At 40.3% G+C, this 18,490-nt stretch overlaps 1 protein-coding gene across 1 annotated transcript in view; it reads left to right on the top strand.

Annotated features, from left to right (window-relative positions):
- SGO2 (shugoshin 2) overlaps positions 1-16,210 on the top strand; it is a 28,504-nt gene extending 12,294 nt beyond the window's left edge. Inside the window, 7 exon segments of the mRNA XM_032806348.2 lie at positions 254-429; positions 915-992; positions 1,872-1,981; positions 2,370-2,608; positions 6,362-8,404; positions 13,369-13,513; positions 15,796-16,210. Coding sequence (XP_032662239.2) covers positions 254-429; positions 915-992; positions 1,872-1,981; positions 2,370-2,608; positions 6,362-8,404; positions 13,369-13,513; positions 15,796-15,901 — 2,897 coding nt within the window. The 3' untranslated portion in view covers positions 15,902-16,210.
- Positions 16,211-18,490: the final 2,280 nt, after the last annotated feature.

The following is an 18,490-nucleotide window of genomic DNA, read 5'->3' as shown; positions in this document are numbered from 1 at the left end:
GTTCAGCTTGAGGCAGAGACCATGAATGGAATAAACTTTTAACTTGAACCTGACTGGATAGTTTTCAAAGTGATAAAGCAACTGAAAACAAAGGTTTGTAATGTATCTTAGGCCAGCTGTAAGCATTGCTACTGCTCCATCAGAACTATGAGTAATGTCATAGACTGTAGCTGAGACAGAGGCAGACTGACTGGAAGAAAATGAGAGGTGAGCAAAAAGTAGAAAATTATAATTATTTTATTTCTTTCTACAGACAACTCTTCTATTTTTAAGATATCTTTAAAACATAATAATAAAGCATTGGCTCTGGCTTTGACTCTGGAGAAGGAAAATACTCGGAGGCTGAAGAATGAGAAGATTTTTCTACAGAAAGAAGTAGAGGAGTTGCATTTTCATAATGTCGTACTTCGTCAAAAATTAAACCGTTTGGTATGCTGTAATTACCATAATACTTAAACCTTCTGAGCAACTAAAAACAAATATCACATTTTAATGGAAACTTAACAGAAAATTAGTTTAATTTTTTTAACTTAAACATTTAAAAATATTTTATCTACAGTGATTATTTAAAATACACAGTTGCCAACAGGATGGAAAAAAGTGGGGCTATATATATATATTGTCTCTCAGCATTCTTGTTCAGAATTCATTTTTTCTTAATAGGATCACCTCATGCTTCTGACTGATCCGAAACTCAACAAGACACCTCAGTGTGGACATTTTAATCCCAGTTTTACTTTTATATTTTTCAGTAAGCAAATTAATCAAATGTAGAAATTGCTTCTTCCTTTGCCTTGATCATGAAAAGGTTACAAAATATTTTTACTGTTATTTATGATTTCTTCTTGTATAATGGCTTAACTGTTTAAAAGAAAATTCCATCTTTAAGTCCTCATTTATATTTTTATATACAGAATAAAACTCTCATAGAAATAGAAGCATTTATGAATAGCAACCTTTTAACAGCAATTGAAATGAGCAGTTTTTCTGAGGTAAGTGTGTTTTGTTTGAATATTTACAATGTTGTAAATAAAAGAGGGTAAGGCTATTGTCTCTGCTGCTTAGTCTTATAGTCTATACTATTTAATTTTTGACCAAGGGTAAAATTTTCAAAAGCACTTAAGACCCATTGATCTTCAATGGAATGTAGGCTTCTAAATCATGTAGGCACTTTTGAAAATTTTACCCCAAGTGTTTAGGTATTTGGGATGAAATCCTGGTCCCAATGAAGTCAATGGGAGTTTTGTAATTGATTTCAAGGAAGCCAAGATTTCACCCTTTGTATTTCGAGAAACTGTTTCTAAAGTTACTTAGCTACTTATCCTGATGAAGCAACGTGGTGCAAAAGTGCTGTTAGATGAGACCTCTGCTTGAAAAATGAGGTATGAATCCTAGTATCATGGCAGAATTCCAATTTAGGTAATACATTTTGCTTTCCTGTATACCTATATAGTTTCAACACAATATTTTTTCACTTCCTGTTCTAAACTATTGAACACAATTGCTGTGCATTCTTATATAGCTTCTGCATTTCAGTGATGTGTGAAATAATTTATGTATGTGTATGTGCTTTGGGAATAAAATAGTATGTAAATATAAAAAAAGGTTTGTCTGGGCATAAAACAATTTTTTCCTTGAAATCACTGTATTCTTTTGAAGGAATGTTCTCTAGGCTGTATAAACATTTATATGCATAACATATATATGCTATAGTGGTAATAGCTATATGATATATTGCAGTTTATCATCCACTTTTCTTCACCTCACCTGTTCTCTACCTAATGATTCCTTTACCTTGGGACTGTGTATAATACTCCAGACCTGTAAGCAGTTTCTAATGGATACTTACCTTTTTGTCTTATTTTTAATAGCATATTCAGAATCCTCTTACAGTGCCAAGTGGTCAAAGCAGCTGTGTTGATCATCAGTCCAAGGCTTCATATCATTCAGTCAGGTAATATGGGTCTGTTTCACAAACTGGGTGAGCATGCAAATGTGAAATTCTGCTAAAATCTCTCAGGGGCTTTTATAGACCCCCTAGTTGCTGCATGCTGTTCTAGAATAAAGAAGAGAGATTTTTTTAAAAGCAATCAGGAAAGCTTTTGTGTCTAGTTTGGAAAAAGATTGTTTGAGACATCAGATTATTAGCAAAATACACAAATAGGCTAAACTGTTGTCTGCATAAATTTTGTCATTCCTTGCTAGCATGCAAAAGAGAGAGTGCATCAGAAAAAAATAAAATTTCCCCTAAGATATAACCAAGCAAAACACTCCACTTAAGTTCTTGTTTTCTGCTTACTTTCATATAGTATTTATGAGATACATTATACAATATATTTCTCTTTCATAGTAAAACTTCCTCTTTTCAGATCTGTAGGAATGCCAATGAAGGTTCCATTAATTGCAGTACATAATGCAAAACAGCAGGGCAGCCCTTCATTGTGTGAAAAGACAGAAGATCTTTGTAACCTCACCTCTGTAGTATCAAATGAGATTTGCCCAGCTCAGATCAATGTTGAATTGTTGTTAGAGTCTGAGAAAAATAAGCAAAAGTCAAATGAAATAGACAAAATGGAAACAATCTTTGCTTCAAATATATTTTTCAGAGGTATGGTGTATTAATTTTTTGTAATCTATTTGTTTTTAGAAATTACTATGTTTAGTATATAAAATAAATTAATTATGGTGAGATACAGTACAGATACATGATAAATAAAAGCCACCATTTCATGTCAGTGTAGACTTCTGGGGACTTCATAAGCCTTAATGTTTTCTTTCATTTAATTGCAAACAAGGATGCCCGTCCACAGCTATGCGTGAATCACTTATTTAAAGAGCAGTTCTTACACAAATAACTACCCAAGAGCATAACAACACCCCAAATTATTCCCATGCATTCAGCCTTCCCCAAAAGCCTTAGCAAATAGATGGCCTCTAAAACTTTAAAGTTAACATATTTGGGCTATTTCAGTCCATGGAAAAACATACTGTAGAGCCAAGGGGTCTCACAGAAAACACCAGGATATTCACCTCTTCTATTCCAAGGTGACATCATCTTGAGCACTTTCACTGACTGCAGCTGTGGTAATATCACGAAAAAAGGTAGATGGTTTTAATTAGCAAAATCCCAGGATATCTAGGGCTTTATAGATCAGAACCAGCACCCTAAACTCCCTGCAAAACCCAGTGCAGATCTCAGAGAATTGTTATCATGTCTTCTCGACAAGGAATACTACTTAAATAGAGCGGTGCTCCACTCTGCACCAGCTTCAGTTTCCAAATGTTTCTAAGGTGTAGAATCTCCAGTGGTGGAGAATCTACCCTCACAGACCCCACGGTGGGCCTAGTCAGGAAGTTAGGAAGCACTCCCAGAAGCATGGGACTTCCTGTAAGTCCACTTCAAGGAAATCAGACATGCCTGCAAGCAAATGCAGCAGGTTGGCTCTTGAGGACTTAGTACATCCTAAGTCCTATAGGCACAAAAAGAAAGCCCAGAAACATTGGGCTCCACCAGCTCTAGGCTGGGCTCCATTAGAATCAGTATCCCTTGCTCCTCACAAGACCCAGGACCCTCTGGCACCAGTGAAGACTGACCATTACCAGTTACCATCATCATTGCCAGCACCAATGGCCCTGACAGAAAGAGTGCCCCTTAAACCTCAGAGATCTGGATCCATGGCTGCACCACAGAATATTTTTGTTCTCCCAGAGCCAGAATCCCCCCCTATCCTTCAGGATCCTCCATTTCCAGGGATCTTATATCTCCTCCAAGAGACCTTCCTGCAGGACAAAGCCTATTGCCCTCACCCCCCCCATCCCAATATATAACTTACATCCATAGGCGCCAACTTCCCTTCTGCCAGGTGGGTGCTTGACACCCCCCCCCCCCGACCCTGCCCCTGCACTGCCTCTTCCCACCCCTGCTAATTTTACCCACTAATTTTTCACTGTGTGTGCTCCAGCCCCAGAGCACCCACAGAGTTGGTGCCTATGCTTACACCTCTCCAACAGCACTGATGGTCCACTGGAACCCATATCAGCCTTTTCCTCCTCGGGAGATTCAGAGCTATTGAAGGAACCACTCCTCCTGTACCACTCTTACCCATTTCGCAGGAGCCCCATACGCCCTGGGACTAACCACTGCCTAATCTGTCACTGGTCCCCCATGCCATGGTGATCTCCTTGGCCACCTGTTGACCCTCTTACTGGCCATATTGGGGACCCTTGCACCAGTACCCTCTTTCAGAATCTATCCAATCCTGCAGGGAGTTGCTGCCTGCCTGCCCTCTGAGGGAACCATCAATTTAACCTCAGATCTGATAAAGGAGGAGGAACGCTACAATCTGGTTCTGGCAGTTCTACCAGAACAGGCTAGACAACCATCATCATTGCTGGATGAAGCAGTGACTTCAACATCCCTTTTTCCTCCTGATGACTTCAGGCAGTTCCAAGATCTGCTGTGCAGAGTCACCAGGGGACTTTAGATTGCATAGAGGAGATCTAGGACTCCCAACACAAGCTCTGGGACATCCTCCACACCTATGAACTTACAAGAATAGCCCTCCTGATTAATGAGCCCATACTAGAGCTGGCTAGGACAGTGTGGCACACCCGTGCCACTGGCACGTCTACCCTCCCAAGGGGCAGAGAGACATTGTTATGTGCTGGCTAAGAGTTCAGAATTCTTATTCTCTCACCAAGCTTCCAACTCATTGTTGGTTCAGGCTGCTTTGGAAAGGTCCAGGCAACAACTACCCAGATCCGCTCCCACAGATAAGGAGGATAAACACTTAGATCTGCTGGGGAGGAAGGTTTTCTCATCCTCTAGTCTTCAGTTCAGGATAGCCAGTTATCAAGAACTATTGGCTAAATATGATTTCCTGAACTATGCTAAGAGGAATTCACCTACAGCATCCCACAGCAGGATCATACTCATTTCCAAGCTGTGATAGAGGAAGGAAAGTTAATAGCCTGAACTGGCCTCCAATTTGTAGTCAATACGGCCTGTCTTCCTCTAGGGCCATGGCAACTGCTATTGTTACCCGCACCTTTTCCCCTTTGCTTTGGATCTTGTCTGATTCATGGTGGAGAAGGAAGTGAAGAGGCGGTCGGTCTGCCCTGCCCTGCCCTTTATTGCCTCGGTCGGAGGTACAAGGCAAGCCAGGGTGCATGCATGGACCAACAGACACTACTTTCAAATTCTCTGATTCCAGGGGCATGTGGTGCATGTCTAACCACACTGTGGAATACAGATAGGGGCCACACATTTTGAAGAGCCTCCAGTTACAGGTAAGTAAACTCATCTACTTCTGACAGTAAAGGTTGCATCCTCTTCACCAGATGTAGATATAAACATGTATTCCAGGTCATTGCTGTTGTGCAACTAGGGCTCAAACTGCACTTTTCAGTTGCAAACATGGGCAAACAATCGTAGAACAAAACCCCCAAGGACTTCTGTGATATCCTCCAGCTCTCTTTCCTCAACATACTGTTATTACTTCAGTCATCTCTGCATTGAGGTTTTTTAGACCATCTATTCTTCAGTCTCAACCAGATGCTATCTGTGGTTTCAATGATATTATCTGAGCTGAATGAGTGAGAAAGGGGGAGATATAAAGCTGATGTTATTTGTATGCCAAAATCATTGCACCCTGAGCCTTGAATCTCCTTGACCCTTGTAATTCTGGGAATATGCCTGGCTTTGGCACGTTTTATGTATTGGTCAGTGATCTTCTGGTAATGAATGATCAGCTGTCTATACTGATGTTTTAAGATCTATACTAGTGGTTCTCAACCCAGTCAGCACACACATGCGGCCCATGTGATATCCTTGGGGTCATACAGGTAGTATATATATTGTATGGATGTGGCCCACATAACACATAGAGAGCTGCATATGCAGCCTACAGTGGTAAATAGGTTGAGAACCACTGCACTATACCGTTGAATAGAAGTGTTGAATATGGAACTCTGTGGTAACCCTAACTTGAGAGCCCTTGGAGGGACAGAGCAGTTGCCCATAACTATCCATTGTGATATCTCCAAGAGAAAAAGAATAAAGTCACACTAAAGCAGCATCATTGTTCCACTAGAATTCAAAAGTTAGTCAGTAGCACCTCCTGATTGACACTGTAGAAGGCTGTTGATAGACTCTGCAGGGAAGGGGTATACTATATATGGTACAGTATTCTATGTATAAAGTATAGTACAACACTTCACCTAAAATGATCATCTACATATTTCTGGTGCAAACTTCAGTAATCCATGCTAGTCTGAAAGCTATAAGTGAGTGTGAAATGCACATTTTGGATACTTTTTTTACGTTTTTTAAGTCACTGACATTCACTTGCTTTGGTTGCAGAAAATCAACCATGTACATTACTAAGCTCCAATAATGCCCTTATGTCTGATCTGGATAATGTGCCATCTGTGGGGCAGTCTGAAGAGTTTACAAAACCACATGATAGTCCATTACCACTCTGTGGAAATGTGACTGAAAGGAAAAAACATTCAACTTCTTGTAGATCAAATGCTCACACAGGTATAGCGGATTTTAATAGAAAAGTGACCCCAAGTAATGTGTCAGATTGGAGCATTGACAAGGGCAACACCACCAATGAAATGAGTGTGCAAGCAAAACCAAATATGTTGTCTCATCCTGATTCACCACTTCACCCTAGCAATGAATTTAAGACAAATTCAAATGAGGTCTATTTTGGTAACCAGCTAAAGCCTGAGGAAACTGTTTATGATACTGAAATGGAACTGACTGCCAGTGATGTGGGGAAGATACTCACAATTACATCAAAAGCCAAAAATAAAAGGAATAGTAATGCCAAAACTGATAAAATTTCAGCAAATTTGAGAAAAGTGAGGTATTCAAACACAGGAAAAAAAGATAAAGAGAAAATTAAAAGCAATCCTAAAGGCGGTTCAGATTTTCATAGTGAAAAAAGGCACAGAAATACTGAAAAGATTATAGATTCAAACACTAATGAATCAGACACTCCAAAGTTTCAGTTGGAGGCAGAACAGGTGGATAAAAGGAATGCTTTGGGAGAGCTGACACTGCAAAGGATCAATAAACATGATGTACAGAATTCCCAGTACAATGATAAAGCTACCAGAAGGACATATCTAGTTAATTTAGCAAGCCCAAGTAAACAACAAAAAACTGATTTACAACAGAAAATAAACAAACGAACTCTCTCAGAAAGATTAGAAAATATGGACAAGTTCCAAAACCCAGATTCTAGCTCATCTAATAGTAAGTCCCCATCAAAAGATTATTGTACTAAAAGCATGCCATGCATAGAAAACCACATCTCTGGTGTTTTGTCTTTACAGCAGGACTTAGTGGATGTAAATGAGAAACATATCAAACCAAAAAGAAACTGCAAGACTTTCCAGATCCCTTCTACGATAAGCAAAACAAATTATGGTAGAGAGGAAATTGAGGAGCATTCAGCCAGTAGTTCAAAACGGCCTGGAGCAAAGGCATGCAAACCTGATTGCAAAAGAAAACAACACCAGAAGAGTGAATGTCACAAAGAAGATAATTACAGTGACAGGAGAGAGATACAGACTTCTAGTCACTGTGTAGAGATAAAAAAAATAGAACAAAAGAGTAATAAGGTTTCGCTGGGCAGTTCAAAGAATATATTGGCAAAAGCTAGCCTGAAAACTAATATACAGCCAGATGATTTTACACAGTGCGCACTTCCTGTAAGACAGGAGTTAAAAAATGAGGACATGTTGCACACTGAGATTGTTCATGGAAACAAAACTACAAATACTCAGCAAATCAAAGGAATTTTAGATATTAAGAGCAGTGTAACTGTAAACAAGCAGTGGGCTAGATCTTCCTTGAAGAAGGCGGATGAATATAATGTTAATATGTTAAAGAAAGGGGTAGACAGTATATCAAAGGCAAATAAAAAGACTTGTATTGTCATTTCTCCAGATGATCAGATTAAAAGGAATGAGAGACTTATTTCTGAGACCAGGCTAGAAGAATGTGACATCAGGCAAGTTGACCAGGTGGAACAGAATATTTTAGATGACCAAAAGATCAGAACAGAGAGAGATCCCTTCATGAACAAGTTGATCAATAAATCAGTATTAACGAACATTACGGTTGAAGAACCATGCCTTTTAAAATTCTCACCTGTGACCTGTTCTAAGGATATGCTGTTTAATTCATGCACTTTTTTGCAGGAGGGTCTCCCACATGTGGAACTCTCTGCTGTTGACTACCATAAAATTTCAGAAAACGTCCCTGTACTGAAGAACTCTGAAGTCTTTGAAAAAACTAACTATGAGAAAGTATTGTGTGCTAATAGAGCAAAGAAGATGGAGACAGATTTTAAAGTGTCTTGCCAAAAACTCTCAGGAACAGGCAGTGGTAAGTTTTTGAGTAGAGAAAGAGATAAGGAAATTTCTTCATCATTTCTCAAATGTGGCCACATGCGGCCACCAGGGACCTTTCTTGCGGCCACAACCTCCTGGACTGTGATTGGGGGGGGGAAGGGGGAGTAGAGCTCCTTCCCCCTCTCTGTTACTCCTGGATGCTGGGGCCAGCAGCAGGGCTTGGGCCCTGCCCCTACTCTAGAGACACCTGGGGCACAATGCTGGAGGAGCAGGCAGCCAGTGAGTTCTCCACCTTCCCAAGGGTGGTGGACTCAGGCTTTGGGCTTCAGCCCTGGGGTGGCAGGGCAGCAGGCTCTGGTCATGGGACTTTGGGCTCCAGCCCTGGGCTCTGGCTGCTCAGTGGCAAGCCGCAGGCTCCAGCCACATGGCTTCAGGCTCTATCCATGGACCCCATCCTCCGGCTGTGGGGTTTCAGGCTCTGGCCGCAGGGCTTTAGGCTCCAGCCCCCCACCCCTATCTGCCCTGGCCCTCACTGCCTCTCCCATCCCTCCATCCAGGCCTTAATTTGTCCCCAGGCTTGCCAGGGCTGGGTAAATCTGCTATGAAAAGTGACACATATGTTTGTTAATATCACTTTTCACAACAGACTTACTAGCTAGCAATAAATAAATTACAATGATTTGGATGTATATATGTGCATATTTATTTAGTTTTTCTAAAGCTAATCAAGTATTTTAGGAAAAAGTGTGAGAGCTGCCACCAGCAAGAGTTGGTTTCCGCATCTGAGACGACCAAAAAATTTGTCCTGAGAACCCCTGTGATTGAGTAATGCCTTGTACAAAAGAAAGCTAACTTCTTTTAGTATTGCCTGTATAGATCGCCACTCTTAGTCATAAATTTTCAAGCACCATCCAAGCTAAGTAATGCAGGAGTAGAATTGGAAGGACAGAACCACTGAAGGGTTTTTCTTTGGTTACAGTAGCTAATATTCTTATTGGTTTAAATTATATCCCAGAATCATGTTTAGCACAAGCAACTTTAAGTTGTTTACAGTTTCAGAGAATCAACCTGATAGTGCCTCTGCTATCTTTGCAATGAATGTGATAGAATTACATGGAAAGATCAGCTCTTGAATATTTAAAATGGAACAGTTCAGGAGGGCAAGCTGTCATCTGTTTCACTGCTGTGTAAGGGGCAAATAACAATTTTAAGGTTTATTAGACTCTTCTTGCAAATGGATGATAGAGTCAGGGGTGGCTCCAGGCAGCAGCACACCAAGCACGTGCCTGGGGCAGCAAGCCATAGGGGGTGGTCTGCCGTTCGCCACGAGGGCAGCAGGGAGGTTGCCTTCGGCGGCATGCCTGTGGAGGGTCCGCTGGTCCCGCAGCTTCGGTGGACCTCCCGCAGGCTGCCACCAAATCCGCGGGACTGGGGACCTCCTGCAGGAAAGCCGCAGAAGACAGCCTGCCTCCTGTGCTTGGGGCGGCAAAATACCTAGAGCCGCCCCTGGATAGAGCCAAGAGTATTTTCCATTTACTGCTCTTACAGTTCCCATCAGTATGAAATTTCATTAAGAATACCCTAACTTCAACATGAATTCTGAGAACTTCGCAAAGAATATCTTGTTCAGAACTTCTCTGATATCTGTGTATAAGGATACTTTGAAGTGCCAGCCTATTTTTCTAATATTCTAATATTTTTCTAATATTCAGAAAAGAAGTTCAAACTTTTCAATCTGGGAGGAATACTGAAATTGCTTGCAATATATAGTCTCATTCAACTGTTGTACTTCTGCATTACAGGAGATAAAGAGTCATGTAAAGGTACCATCTGTGCCAATATTTAAACATGCTACAATGTTTAGCTTGAAGGTCTCAGAGCATAAATGTGCGTGTATAGTTGAGGTCCACCTTGTATAGATGTGTTCAAAGGGCACCTGGCATACCTAGCAGCTCTGACTCATACATGGTTTAAAAAAAAATGCACCCCTTATCAGTGTCCCTGCAGACTTTACAGTTTAAACAAATGATGTTAATATTGTTAAACTAGTTAGACTTCATAAATCAGGAATAAACATAATATCAATACTCCCTAGTTCTACTTCTCTGTTCAGTGTTCTTAGAAAACAGCTGGACTTTCCCCAGGCACTGAAGGTCAGCAACCTCAGTTTATGTTGAACTGATAATGACTGAATTCCTGAGTATACAGTATAGCTACCTTAAATTACATCCAGACGTAAGTAGGAAGCCAGGACAGTTCTTAACGTAATAATGCAAGGTATTCTTTGACTAGTCCCACTCAGAAGGCAGCTCAGATTTATCTAAAACAGTTTATTTAGGCAAGACTTTCTCATGGTCATTGGACAGAACCAGCTAGATCCTGGAGCAGTATCTTTGATGCTACATAAACTTCCACCAGAACAACTGGTCCTTGATCCTACTTCAGGCAGAGCTTGCGTACAATAACATAGAAATTCACCAAAGCCCTTATTTTTTCTTCAAATTGTTAGTTTCAGCATCAGTTCTACCACAACTTCCAGCAGCCCTGGACTGGGTACAACAGATACACCAACCCCAAGATGACCTAAAAGGCAGCTGGAGAATGCCATGAAAAGTTATAAACAATATGCACACCATCAATGATAGGAAGGATAGGCCAGAGGGTATGGCTCTAGATGAAGCACCTACACAATGACAGGCTATCCCACAAATTGGACTACCAGTTCCTTGGCCCCTACATCTTTGAACTCGACTTACCCTGTTTCCTCCGAATACACTGTTTTCATATGCAACTCCTGAAACCCATTCCCTCACCACTCCTAACCACTCCCCTTGCCAGTATGTGTTCAAGACAACAATGAGTGTATTGTCCACAAGATACTTGATGCCAGAATCAGACAAGGCAAACTCTGGTATCTCATGGATTGGGAAGGTTACTCTTGGTTTGACCCCTGACTCCTATCATAAGCATAATTCCTAATTCTGAACCTTAGAGTCCAAAATGTGGGTGCCTGCTTGAAACCTCCAAGCTTAATTACCAGCTTGGATCTGATAGCGCTGCCACCAGCCAAAAAATTCCAGTGTTTGGCTCACTCTGGTCTCCCCAAAACCTTCCCTGGGGGGACCCCACGACTCAGATGCCCTGAGTCTTACCACAAAGGGAAATAACCCCCCTCCCCTGTCTTCTCTTTACTTCCTCCCCAGGCTTCCCCTCTGTGGGTTATCCTGGAAGATTACTGTACTTATACTCCTTGAATTACAAAACAGAGAGGGCAATTTACCTTCCCCCCTCCTTTTTCCCCCTCCCAGTCTTTCCCTGAGAGAGACCGTAATCCTGGCACAGGGATTTCTATCCCCTAGAGCCTCACTTAGAAAAGAAAATCCAACAGGTTTTAAAAAGAAAAGCTTTATATAAAAAGAAAGAAAAGACATAAAAATGGTCTCTGTATCAAGATAACAATATACAGGGTCAATTGCTTAAAAGAAAAATATGAATAAACAGCCTTATTCAAAAAGAAATACAATTTAAACATCCCAGCAACTACACACATGTAAATACAAAAAAACAATAAAAGCCTATTGTTTTTCTACCTTTGTACTCACAACTTGGAAACTGAAGATTAGAAGCTTGAAGATAGAAAGATCCCTCTCATAGCCGAGAGACAGACAGGAGACACAGACAAAGGGACACACACCCAAACATTCCCTCCCTGAGCTTTTAAAAATCTTGTTTCCTGATTGGTCCTCTGGTCAGGTGTTTGGTTCCCTTTGTTAACCCTTTACAGGTGAAAGAAACATTAACCCATAGCTATCTGTTTATGACAACTCCATCTCCAGCTTTTCTCCTTGGCTTCACTCCTGACTCTGACTCCAGCTTTGACCCCTGGCTCTAGTTCCTGCTTCCCAATTCCAACCATTGTGCCTGACCAGTAACATCCCAGTGCTTACAAGCAGGAGCTATGTGAGCCCTGACTCAAACTGCAGGAAGTGATTATCAAGAAATAATTTTCACTCCTGCCCCAATCTGAGTTCTAAAGCAAGATATAAGATGTACCTATCTACATGCATTGAGTCTGAAACCACGTAGGAGGCGCAGAAGTGTTTAGTGTGTTTCTCAGTTCCTCCAAGAGTTTAGAAAATCTCCACATTATTTCAGCTTAGATTCCTCTATATGCTAATTCGCTTTAGGGATTTTGAGAGGAAAGATGATGTATGGTGAAGATAAGGAAATGTAAATCATTTCAGTATTTCTCCCGAATTATCAAATATTTTTGACCTTCTGATTCCAAATTAAAGTGGCTGTTGAAAAGATTGGATGGCATTCTGAAATGTCCTAAGTAAACTCAGAAGGCTATGGGGAAGCTCAAATCAAAAAAGAATTTTCCTACCAAAGCTGCCTAATTTTTTGATACCGTACTTATGTTTCCCTATTATATGCTTTATGGCAGGAAGGGAACTGAGAAATTTCCCAAACTCTCTAGGTCTCTCCACTGTTTAAGGATATGTGACTCAATTCATCATTCCTCTGTGGCCCTTTTCTGCAGCTCTGTAGGCGTGTATGAGCATTAAAGTTAGAAGGTGCTGCTTCCAGGGAATTCCCTTGGCAATAGGGAGAGTTTCCACATGGTGGTTCTGTGCCATCCCTCTGCATCCCCAGGCATTTGAGGCCATGAGTGTAGCACAGCTGTACTTTGGCAATTCCTGACCGCTACAACGACCTCTTGGGGTCATAGGAAGCCAGGTCCAACTTACAGCAGCCCTGAGGCTTTTTCTAGTTTGCTAGCCCTCAACTGGCTCCAGAATATTTCTTTATCCCTATCCATCAGTCCTGTGCTGAGTGGAACTTGGATTCACTGAGAATCAGGTCCATGTGACTCCAAAGTAGAAACTACCCAGAGAACTTTAGTTAACAAATATTAGCTTTCAGTTGTTTTTAAAAGGTTTAATCAGTGATTCAGAAATTATTTGAAATGAAAGATGGAAGCATAACTATTCACAGGTAGAAAGGCCCTGCAAGATCAGACAAATACCAGTTTATACTCCCACACTTCCTTGCCTAAACTCCAGAACATTTTAGAAAACTCAACACCACCAGCTAGACGGAGACGAACCACTGTTTGCTACAAAGAACCCAAAATAAGCAGGTCAGTATAAGTAAAGTATTTGTTTTTCTTTCAGCAAATTGTTATTGCATCAGTGTTACTGAAATATCCCTATCCGATATCTCTCTGGTTTATTTCTTGACACGCATGTCATATCTAAAATGATCTGGGACACTGTACTGAATAGCTAGATTGGTTACATTTATAGTCCCAAGTTAGTATTTTAATTGAAGAGTTAAATGACCCTGATTCATTCCTGTGTTACTTCACTTTTATGCTGGTATAACTCACTGAAGTCAGTGCAGTTTCACCAACATAAAACTGGAGTAATGCAGTGGAGAATCAGGCCCTGTGTTTCCAACAGTTAGTAATGAGGTATGTACACACATAGTGGTAGATACCTAACATTTGGACTTTCAGAATTCATTAAGAAAGCTAGCATTTTAAAGTATAACAAGAGTAGATTTTTTATTCCTATTGACTTTAGATTTTTTTCCAAGAGTATATAGTAGTGTCTTGAGTTTAGTTTGACCCTTTAACCATCTCCAGTGGTCTTTCTATGTCCAATTTTACATTTGCTGCTTTTGGAAATCTGATCTCTCAACTAGCTCACGTTTAATTAGTTAATTTTTTCTATTGTACTACCCAAGATCATTTTGAAAGAATATCCATCTTTTATGTAAGTATTAAGGTTGCATAAGAGCAGGTCACTTTGGGTTGATTGTAACATGACTTAGATGATGCTAATAAGTCTGACGTCCAAGTGGTTTTAACTATAGTAGAAGTGCAGTGAGTCTTGGGGCATTGATGACTAAAATATCACTGCTATTTTGAAATGTAATTTATATATAAAAACAATGAAAATGTGTCTGTGTATTTACTAATTAGGATAGATGGGCACTAAATGGGCACCTTCTCTCTGATACCCATTCAAAGGACTCCATGGGCTGGTCTACACTGCACAGTTAGGTCAATGTAAGGCAGCTTATGTTGACATAATTATGCCATTGTCTACACTACAGCCTTCTCCCACTGATGTAAGTGCCCTGCTACACCAATGTAATAACTCCACCTCCATGAGAGGTGTAAGACACTGTTCCTTACATCCGCTGTCTTGCAGTTCCCGTAGACACTGTTCCTTACATCCGCTGTCTTGTCAATTTCACAGCAGGAGCCTTGAAATTGACAAGAAAGCCTCCACTACTCTAGAGAGCTAGGCAGCTTCAAACCTGGCTCTGGGCTGGGACCTGGGGCGAGAAACTGGAACATCTTTGGACCCAGCTCCTGGCTGGGAATCCGGACAAGAAGTGTGAGGGACCCCTACCTGTTCTCTGCCAGGAGCCGGGGAGCCTTGTCAGTTTTATGCCTGGGTGAGCCATGAAATTGAGGAGGCTTCCTGGCTTCTGCGAGGAATGGGGAGGAGAAGCCCTGGGCAGCTTCCTCTCACTCCTGGGTAGGGAACGGGGAAGAGAAACTCCGAGTAGCTTCCCCTGCTCTCATTGGAGAACATGGAGCAGTGGGGTGGGTGGGAACAGCTCACCAGAACCTGTGGGGAAGCCAGGCTCCTGGCAGGGGGCTGCCTGCAGAGCTGAGAGGCCAAGCTCTCAGCTCCCTCCACTGACCCTGTTAGGTCAGTGGAAGTGCTCCTGGTGAGGACATGCACCACAGACCTAAGAAGGGTAGTATGGATATGCACCACTACAGTAATTACTGTAAGATGTAAGATGACCGAATATAGGTCGACTTACCTTTCTAGTGTGTCAATCATTTTGTTGCAGCAAAAAAGCCCTCACAGTGGCAATACAGCCTTGTTCCAGTTTTTCTAAAAAAGAAAGTGACATCCAACTAAACAATGAGATAGAAGGGCTACAGATAAGTCCAAAGAAAAACCACACATCACCCTTTTCATAACTTAATGCAAAATGCTTTTTTAAACTTAGCCTTCCCCCAGTAAGTTGTTCACACACTCCCTCATACATAAACAATTAAATAAAAAGAACCTCCTAAATTAATCGAGCTATTTCTTCTACAGTTTGGGAAGCAAAAAAGAAAAATATTATTTCTACATTTAAATACTTGGAAAGTGGTCAGATGTTAAGGTGATGTGTGCCATATAAATACATATGTAGCAAAGTTTTGAGGGTTATCAATTTATAAAGTAATTTTTGTTTGTGCAGTGGAATTTCAGAAATGTGTGCTTTCCATAAAACCTCCGGGCAACTTCAGTACATCAAGCCCTAACTATTGTTTGCTATTTTAAGAGTTGTGATATGACCTCTCATTATTTAAATGGCATTAATATTTTAATTCTTTCTTTTCTGCAGTAAATTGAGGCGTGGGGATCAGTTTACAGATATGGAATTTTTGAATTCCCCAGTCTTCAAAGTTAAAAATAAAAGAAGTTTCAAAAGTAAACCAAGACTAATCTGAGGAAGATAAGCAAGAAGAGAACTGTCTTTAAGAATAATACACATTTTAAAATATATAATATCATATTTTTCAAAATTGGGTAAATCTTCCGTACTGTTCTTTTGTTTAACTAGGCTTGTTCAGGTTAACTAAACTTGTTCTGCTTACCTTCCAAAGTAGAGTTTTTTGTGACTGAGGTCCTGGTCTTACACTTCTTAGGCAGAATACCTCCCTGAGTAAGGCAAGTATGATTAGAGACCCCACATTTGTGTTATGAACTTTTTCTCAATAATTTTAATCTGTTTCAAGACTGCTTACCATCTTTAAATTTTTAAAAAAGTTGGAAATTTTACTAAGAATAAAAACAAATTGCTAGATTTGGGGGGGGGAATTCATTGTGGAGTTTTCACAATACTAAGCAGATTTTTTTCTCATTCTGACACAGGCATCACAGACTAAATCTGGTGGAGACAGTCCTATGCATTCTTTTTTTTAATTACAAAATTATAATCCTATCATAAAACATAGAGCAAAACAAAATGTGATGGAGTTCCCTGACTTTTATGGATTTGTTGGAATCTTGATGAAATTTCAGTGAATTGTGTTGTATTGTTTGAGTGAATTACCCTTTTTCTGTGACAGAAAGAGTTGTGAAAAGCATATACAAAAAATATACTCTTTCACTTGAATATTTTCCACTTGTTTTCCTCTCTCACTTCAGAATTGCGAAAGTCCTTGGTCCTCCAATTTTTTTTTTGTTCATTATTTAATTATTTTTTAAAAATGTGTGAACAGATGAGTGGAGTACAATGCTTGGGAAAGTTGCTAGACAAGGCTGGAAGACTTTGTAAGAAGCTCTGTGTATCATACTGTTATTCAGCACTTACAGTATTCTTGGGATTTTACAATACACAAGATTAAAAACACCATTCTCTTCCCCTGCAATCAGATCCATGCATGTGTACCCCTGAGAAGCCTCATTGACTTCAGTGGGGCACTGCAGCAGCACAGGAGACTGCACACACAAATTTGATTGCAGAATCTAGGGTCTTACAGGGATTTTTTTCCCCTTATAATTATTGTAAACTTACTTCTTATGATCCTTGAGAAAAGAAGGTTTAAATAAATATGCAATACTTGGAACTCTGTGTGATGGGTTTGATCAGAGACCCTGTTGGGACTGTCACCTGGTGTGCTGAGACTACCTCTGAGCCAGTTTTCCCTCCCAGTTTGGGACTCCAGAACCCTGTTTTGTTGAGCCAGACACGCTAATCTGCTACAACACAGACCCAGGGTCCGACCCATGCCCCTAAAGCTGCAGACTTAACTGAAAATGGCTTAGCAAGTGCTCCTGTCTCTAGCACCCAGATACCTAGCTCCCAATGGGATCCAAACCCCAAATAAATCCATTTAAATCTGTATAAGCTTATACAGGGTAAACTCATAAATTGTCTGCTGTTATAACGCTGATAGAGAGATATGCACAGCTGTTTGATCTCCCAGGTATTAACTGCTTATTTTGGGTTAATTAATAAGCAAAAGTGATTTTATTAAGTATAAAAAGTAGGATTTAAGTGGTTCCAAGTAATAACAGACAGCACAAAGAAGTTAGTTACCAAGCAAAATAAAAGAAAACATGCAACTCTAATCCTAATACATCTAAAAACTTGAATATAGGTAAATTTCATCCTCAGAGATGTTCCAATAAGCTTCTTTCACAGACTGTACTCCTTTCTGGGCTGGGCCCAATCCTTTCCCCTGGTACAGTTCTTGTTCCAGCTCAGGTGGTAGTAGGGGATTTGTCATGACTGCAACCTCCTTTGTTCTGTTCCACCCCTTTATATAGTTTTGGCAGCAGATGGGAATCTTTTGTCTCTCTGGGTCGCCACCCCTCCTTCTAAATAAAAAAGCAGCAGGTTTAAGATGGATTCTAATACCAAGTGACATGGTCACATGTCCTGTAAAATCCCAAGCCTTCACTCTTCCTGGCCTGACTCACGGGAAGGCTTGCAATTAAACAAAGCTATTTACAACCAATTGTCCTAGTTGATGGGAGCCATCAAGATTCCAAACCACCATTAATTGCTCACACTTTGCACAATTACAATAAAACCTTAGAGTTATATTTCGTATTTCTAGTTTCAGATACAAGAATGATACATTTATAGAAATAGAATAACCACACTCAGTAAATTATAAGCTTTGTAATAATACCTTACAAGAGACCTTTTGCATGAAGCATATTCCAGTTACATTATATTCACACTTAGCATTTTTTCATAAAATCATATGGAGTGCAACGTCTTTCCCCAATTCTCAGTTCTCTCCCTAACCATAACTACATTGTCATTACCATGTCACTACAGAAAGTGAAATTATTTCTTTTTACTTCCCCCATTGTTAATGTATTTGGTTGTAATTAAAATGTTACATATTTCCCTTGGTATGGGAAGAAGGTAGTTTTCTGAGCCCTGCTATCTTTCTCCCATTCCCATCAACTTTTCACCACTAGCTGTAACAAGAGGGCTTTGTGTAGCTTTCTCCAGAACTACCTGATACATGTGAAAGTTTGCCAGAGCAACTTGTTCCATATCACTTTCCTCCATGGTT

The sequence above is a fragment of the Chelonoidis abingdonii genome, chromosome 10, assembly GCF_003597395.2.
Source record: "Chelonoidis abingdonii isolate Lonesome George chromosome 10, CheloAbing_2.0, whole genome shotgun sequence".
In the NCBI taxonomy this organism is placed as follows: Eukaryota; Metazoa; Chordata; order Testudines; family Testudinidae; genus Chelonoidis; species Chelonoidis abingdonii.
Note: the sequence above shows the minus strand (reverse complement) of the source record. Positions and strands in the feature narration are given on the sequence as shown.